The sequence below is a fragment of the Cucurbita moschata genome, unplaced genomic scaffold (assembly GCF_002738365.1).
Source record: "Cucurbita moschata cultivar Rifu unplaced genomic scaffold, Cmos_1.0 Cmo_Scf00008, whole genome shotgun sequence".
Classification (NCBI taxonomy): domain Eukaryota; kingdom Viridiplantae; phylum Streptophyta; class Magnoliopsida; order Cucurbitales; family Cucurbitaceae; genus Cucurbita; species Cucurbita moschata.
Genome location: NW_019268524.1, coordinates 1,544,505 through 1,551,535, shown reverse-complemented (window position 1 = coordinate 1,551,535; position 7,031 = coordinate 1,544,505). Strand labels below are relative to the sequence as shown.

The following is a 7,031-nucleotide window of genomic DNA, read 5'->3' as shown; positions in this document are numbered from 1 at the left end:
AAAAAAAAAAAAAAAAAAAAAAAAAAAAAAAAAAAAAAAAAAAAAAAAAAAAAAAAAAAAAAAAAAAAAAGAATATTGAAAAAAGACAGTAAATAGAGATAATTTATAAAATGTAGATAATCCATTTATAAAATGTAGATAATTTATTGTCGACGATATATTTAAAATAGTAATTTTACTGGAGAAGTGAACAAAAAAAAAAAACAATATTTATTTCAAGCTTACTATAAAATGTATAATCTGTTTAAAATATAGAGAAACAACCCACCATAAATAGAACTTCAAAAAAAGAAGAAAATAAAATACACATTAAAGTAAAAATAGTATTTAAAAAATAAAAATTTAGATAATATATTTTTTAAAAATTATTATAATTGGTAAAGTAACCAAAAAAAAAATAAAACTAAAAGAAAAGTGGGAGTTAGTTCAAATAGAAAGGATTCCATTCAAAGCAACAGAGGCGCAGGCGTAACTGAGAAGCACCATCTCTTCGAATCTGCGTGGGCGCAAATTCTGGGAAAGATATTCTTCAAGTTTCTCCCATCACGTTTCGTTTCACTTTTCAATCTCTTAGTTTCTTTTCACTTTCATCGATTCACCGCCAAATTCTGCAATTAGGATTTCTGGGTTGTTTTTTGTTGTAAGAAAAGCCGATCACCGGCGTAGATTTTAAGGGTAGCGGCGTTGGCGTTTATTTGGCTTCAGACTTAGTGAAGAACAGCAACACCCACAAGGGTAATTTCGATTTTGATCGAGAGTTATGGCAGTGGAGGAAGGGAAAGAGCCTGCACCTGTCAGCCGGACCAACCAAGTTCGGCCGCTGCCGCTGAGGTTGCTTCAGCTATTCGTGTTGTTTTTGGTTCTTTGCATTGGGTTTTCGGTTGTTAGTTTGTATACGATCCGTCATTTTGGGATTGAAAGCACAGTGACGGCGGTGAAGTCTAATTTCCTTCCCTGTTTGGAGGAGTTGAATGTTAGTTTGGGTGAGTGGATTAAGGCTCCGGTGGATTTGATGCACTCGATGAACGATGAGGAGCTGTTTTGGCGTGCATCGTTTGTACCGAGGATTAAGAATTACCCCTTCCAAAGGGTTCCGAAGGTGGGTTTTATGTTCTTGACTAAAGGGCCATTGCCACTTGCGCCGCTTTGGGAGAGGTTTTTTAAGGGCCATCAAGGGCTGTTTTCAATTTACATTCATTCTCTGCCATCGTTCACACCCAATTTTACTCACGATTCTGTGTTTCATGGGAGACAAATTCCCAGCCAGGTGCGTTTTGGTCTCATCTTGTTGTTTGATGCTTTATGAGCTCTTTAAGGATCATTTTGTCGTGTTACCCTGTTCTTTGCTGATGTTTTTATGTGAGATTCTTGGGTCGGTTACGTTTAGAGAGTAGAACCAAACATTATTTATGAGTGTGTCTAAACCTCTTTCTAAGCATAAGTGTTTTAAAAACTCGGAGGGGAAGTTCGAAAGAAGACCCCAAAGACCCAAAAGAGGACAACATCCGTTGGCCTGGACTTGGGCTGGTACAAATGGTATTAAAGTCAGACATCAGGCGATGTGCCAGTGAGGAAGTTGGGGTTTGAGGGAGTGGACACGAGGTGGTGTGCCAGCAAGGATGTTGTGTCCCGAATTGGGTGGATTGTGAGATCGCACACTCTCGAGCAGACCCGTTTTAACATGTTAAATGGTCTGAATGATGCTGGCTGTTTTATTGATGTGTAATCTGTGTTCATCCTGAATTGCAGCTAACCCACCAAGCTTTTGATGCTATACATTTAGGAGTCCTGTGATGAATACTTGTTCTTCTTGTCAGGTTGCAGAATGGGGACGAATGAGTATGTGCGACGCGGAGAGACGACTTCTAGCCAATGCATTGCTCGATATCAACAACGAATGGTTCATTCTTGTTTCCGAATCATGCATTCCTCTCTATAATTTCAGTGTGATATACAACTACTTAAAGAACTCCAAATATAGTTTTGTGGGTTCGTTCGACGACCTTGGTCCTTATGGAAGAGGACGATATAGGCTCGAGATGGCACCAGAGGTGAACATCACAGAATGGCGTAAGGGCGCCCAATGGTTTGAAGTCGACCGTAAGCTTGCGCTCAACATAGTGCAAGACACCAAATTTTATCGGAAATTCAAAGAATTCTGTCAACCGCCATGCTACGTCGACGAACACTATTTCCCGACAATGCTCACGATCGAATTTGGCAACAGTATAGCCAACAGAAGCGTCACATGGGTCGACTGGTCGAGAGGAGGCGCTCACCCTGCCACGTTCGGAGGACATGACATTACGAAAGAGTTCTTAGCAGGAGTTTTAGAAGGAAACTGCAGCTACAACGATCAAAGCTCCACCATTTGCGCCCTGTTTGCGAGAAAATTTGCACCAAGTTCGTTGCAGCCATTGCTAAGCTTGGCCTCGGAAGTGTTTGGATATTGAAGAACAATAGCTAAGTAGAGTTCTAATCAATACAAAAGTAGGCAAAATAGAACACTAATTCTCTCATAACAAACACAAGGAGAAGAAGAAAATGGACTAACCCAACAAACAATATAAGACGAATTCATGTAACATCTTGTCGCTCGGAGGGTTAAAAAACGTAATCTTTGTAATTTTACTCGCGTTTTTACAAAGAGATACGATAGTGATCTAGAATTGTGAGATTCCACATCGGTTGAAGAAGAAAACGAATCATTTCTCATAAGGGTATAGAAACTTCCGTTCTTTTCGGTAGATGCATTTTAAAAATCATAAAATTAATAACAATACATTACGGACTAAAGCTACGATATCTATTAGCAATATACTTGGACGGAGACGGAGATGGAATGGCTAGGCTGGCTGGTTGGTGAGCACATGAGAAGCACTTTAGGAAAAAGTGGTCACGCATGGGTGTGGACATTCGGAAAGGAGAGGCGTCCAAATAAGCACGACAGTTTTTGGATCTAAAAGGTGAATCATTGGGAATCGTTTTAACCCATAGTTCTCTATTATTCTATTAAAAAAAAAAAAAAAAAAAGCTGAAATTTAAGATAAAATATCAATTTCTTTTTATAAGCTTTCACTAATTTTTTAAAATCCCTTAATAATTATATTCGGTCTAATTTCAATAATATACTTAAACATTTAAAATAATAATAATAAATTTAATAATGTTAGAAAATATCAAATTCAAAACATACCCACTTGATAGACGGTTTTGGTTGATATACTGAGCGTAAAAATTTATTTTATAAAGATAAATTGTATTAATGCTATTTTAAAAATTTTAAATGTATTTTTTAAACATAATACTGAGAATAAAGGTTTTTTTGTATCTTAAAAAAAAGTTGATATTAATGGACGTTCTTATCTAAAATTAACTGTAAAGACATTTTTAAGACACGGAGAAGTTTAAGGTATTATTATAGTTTTTTTTTTTTTTTAAATAGAGAAATTAAAAATTATTTATTTGGGTTTCCATAAAAAAAAAAAAAAAACATTAAAAAATATAATTTAAAAAGGAAGGTGTGAATAATTAAATTAAGCAACTTTTTATAGGCTTATGAAACAGAGCCAACTGTAAAATCCCGAACACACGACAACCGTCCAAATTCACAACATTCATGTGATCATACACTTACAGCCTGTAAATTGCATGCACTGCCACGCGTCGCATTTACAAATGATTGTTTGGTATGTGGGCCCCAAAATAAAATTAAAATTACATATTTTGCAGCCAACATTTTCGCGGGAGTTGGTAATTTCATTTCCTTTATTTCCCCACGCGCTATCACGAGCACGTGTAATCGATTCGTTGGTGCATGTCGATGGTAAACGACGACGTTTAGCTGAGCCGAAATTGTGGAATTTGGACGGTGGGTGATCCACCCAAACCCATCTTAAGAAAATGAGCTGTCGATCAATGAATGGCCAGCTTGTAATTCGGGCATCTGCCCGTCCTGCCCGATTCCCCTCTCCTCCACTCGTTTTTAAGCCGCCTCATTCTTTACATAAACAGCCCCACCGCTCTCTATTTCCGCAGCCGAAGTTCCATTCCATTATTTGCTCTCGTACCTTTCTTCGGCCTTCTTCGTTCATAACCCTAGAAATTTCCACAGCAATGGCCGCCGTCTCCAACGCTTCCTTCATGGCTCTTGTGGCTGTTCTGTTCGCTGTACTCTCCATTGCCGTTGCGCAATCTGCTGAGTCTCCTGCTCCGGCACCGGCTTCTCCGGCTACCTCTGTCGTGCCGTCGTTGAGCTTTGCTTGCGTTGGTGCCTTCGTTGCTCTCGTCTTTGGATCTGCACTTAAGGCTTGAGATTTCGATTGGTTCTTTATGCGTTGTGTGATTTTAGCCATTGATGATTCAGTACTGATGCTCGATATCGAGGGTTTTATTGACTATTGTATTGAGTGTATAGGATATGATTTTCGATATTGAGATTAGATTTTATTAGATCCTGCTGGTTTGTATTCATGAATTCATTGTGTGCTATTTCATTGTTGTTTTCTCTCTATATTGACATTATTTGAGTATATAAGTTATTTCAGTTTCCTACTCTGTTTCATGATATTGAAGATCTTCATTTCTTCTTCTCTGTTCCATTTTCTGGTATTGTTGAATTTCTAAGCTGTTTTAATTTATGATATAATTGAAATTAGTGTGTAAAGTAGTGGGAACTCAAGTCCAAACCTGTCATCGTCGAGACTAGAATTGAATCTGAAGCGAAACGTGATGGGCTGTCTTGTGGGGTAGACTGTCAACATCGTCACACTTGTAATTGTTTCTTAGTTTAGATAGAGATGTGTTTAAAGAGAAATTATTAAAGAGTTAGAACGATATGACTAATAATTTCACAAGGATGTATTTCACAAGGATGTATCTATGAATTTTATGTTATTTGAATTTTGTTAGAACAACGTGATTACTCGTTTCATGTCAATTTTAATACACATGAACTCATCATTATTACTCCGTCCAAATTGAGTTGAAGAAATTAGTAACTTCTGGATGTAAATTTAAAAATCTTTTGTTAATTAAAAAGAAAAGAGTAATGAGTAAAGTTGTAATGTTTTTCAAGTTGGAAGGGAGAGGGGTGCGTGGCGGTATATGGATGGACAAGAGAGACGGCCTGGCCATGTGCTTGCGGATACGCATCAAATCCAATTGTATGTGGCCTCGTTGTCTGATATTTGGAACGCGAATCACGCCATTTGTATGAGTGCTAATAAATAAATTAGTGAAAATACATTTTTTTCTTTCTTTTTGAGAAAAATTCAGTGTTGAATCGCTTACTTGCTCTGCGATTTACGAAACGTCCCAATCCCCAATGTTTCCTTTTTTCGTTTATGGCATTTGGTTTTGTTTCTTTCTTGCAATAGCTGACGAACACGAGTTTGGAATTTGTAGAATTCTTTTGGGTCAATTAGAATTTGATTATTTACCATGTACGAACATCCTTGCTAAGTATAAAAATTTCTGAATTGCGACTCGAAATTAGGGTTTATATTAAAACTCTCGAGATGGTCGGAAGAACACCCTTTTGAGATGGTCAGACTTATGCAAATTTCTGAATTGAGACTCGAAATTAGGGTTTATATTAAAACTCCCGAGATGGTCGGAAGAAAACCTTTATAAGATATGATGTGGGGGATGGGCAAGATATGTACAAATTGGAGAAAATGGATGAAAAACACCCTCAACCTCTCCTCCTACCTTCAAACTTGAAAAGGGGAACCAAAAAGGATGAATAAAATTGAATAAATAAGAGAGCAAAGGAACAAAAATGAATTCCCTACATCTTGAGCTATCTTCATTTTGGAAAGGGAATCAGTGGTTTGTACATATCATGGCATCCCCTAAGAGGCTTCTTCTAGGCTAACACACGCTCAAACTCACTCCGAATCCGACTCCATGTTGCCCATTGCCTTCAACCCTCTCGGTCTCTGCCATCATCCATTATCAACATCCTCATCAGTATTCATTCATTAACAAACACGTCCTAAAATCAAACATATTTAAGAAGTAGTACCTTCTTTGAAATCTTCTTCTCTCGAACTTCGTAGCGCTCCAGAGTGAGATCGGATAGCCATGCTCCCGGGCTCACCAGCTGCATCCATGGTTAATAATAATCTCACTTACTACCATCATCCACAGTTTACATAACACTATGCATCATCTATTTTCACTTCAACGAAATATCAACTATTTTCTTTATTTACTTGAACAGTGAGAATTATTCCGTTTTTCCCTTTTCTTCTACCCTCAGAAACAACAACTGTTGAGAATGCGGAGAAGACAAGGGGGAGTGATACACACAAACAGCACAGCAGCCGACCAGGAAATACCGTACACTGTCCTATCCCATACAAGAACGTGAATCAAACGCAGCCCCTGAAAGCTCTAGTCTTGTTTTGTAGCATTAGCATTCCAGGGAATGGANTTTTATGTCTAAAATTTCTACTTTTTTTTTTTTTTTTTTTTTTTGGATCACTTCCTACGCTACGCACAATAAACAAAGTAAAAGAAATAGGAGATAATAAATGGGTAGTAGTTAATAGAGGAGAACAAGGGGGGCTTACGTTGACGGTGCGTTGGATAATCTTGGCACGTTTCTTGGGTCTCTGTGGCAACTTGGAGCCCTTGATGACCAAGAAATCCTCTTCTTTTTCCTTGTTCGTCAAAGCAATCGCGAATTTTGGCGGCCACACTTGGGGCAAACCGGCCTCCCCACTGCCACCGGACGAAGACCCACCCTTTTTGCTATCGTGCGCCGTGTCCGATGTAGCCGCTGATTTGTTGTTATTATCATTATGGTGATGATTGTTGTTGTTGTTGTTGTTAGAGTGGTGATGATGGTGGTGGTTGTTGTTTCCTCTTCTATCGTGCGCCCCTCTGTCCGGCGAGGCAATTCCCCGGACCCCGCCGTTGCCGTGCCCTCTCATCGCCCCCGTCGTCTCCGAGTTCCTAAAAAAGGAAAATAGTGAAGATATCGAATTTTTTATATATATATAAAAAAAAAAAAAAAGAAAAAA

General features: G+C 38.2%; 2 protein-coding genes across 3 annotated transcripts in view; one reads left to right on the top strand and one right to left on the bottom strand.

Annotated features, from left to right (window-relative positions):
- The first annotated feature begins 443 nt into the window (after nucleotides 1-443).
- Nucleotides 444-2,647, top strand: LOC111445864. The gene is made up of 2 exons (XM_023084385.1): nucleotides 444-1,267; nucleotides 1,818-2,647. The coding sequence occupies exons 1-2, from the start codon at nucleotides 761-763 to the stop codon at nucleotides 2,451-2,453; spliced, it is 1,143 nt and encodes a 380-aa protein (XP_022940153.1). The 5' UTR covers nucleotides 444-760; the 3' UTR covers nucleotides 2,454-2,647.
- Nucleotides 2,648-5,608: 2,961 nt separating this feature from the next.
- The window catches only part of LOC111446619 (rho GTPase-activating protein gacZ-like), a 4,710-nt gene continuing 3,287 nt past the window's right edge, over nucleotides 5,609-7,031 (bottom strand). For both annotated transcript variants that reach the window (XM_023085503.1, XM_023085504.1), the window contains 3 exons: nucleotides 6,579-6,963; nucleotides 6,029-6,106; nucleotides 5,609-5,942 (listed from right to left, as the gene is read on the bottom strand). In XM_023085503.1, the coding sequence (XP_022941271.1) occupies nucleotides 5,892-5,942; nucleotides 6,029-6,106; nucleotides 6,579-6,963 (514 nt within the window). In that variant the 3' untranslated portion in view covers nucleotides 5,609-5,891. The remainder of the gene's footprint in view (nucleotides 5,943-6,028; nucleotides 6,107-6,578; nucleotides 6,964-7,031) is intronic.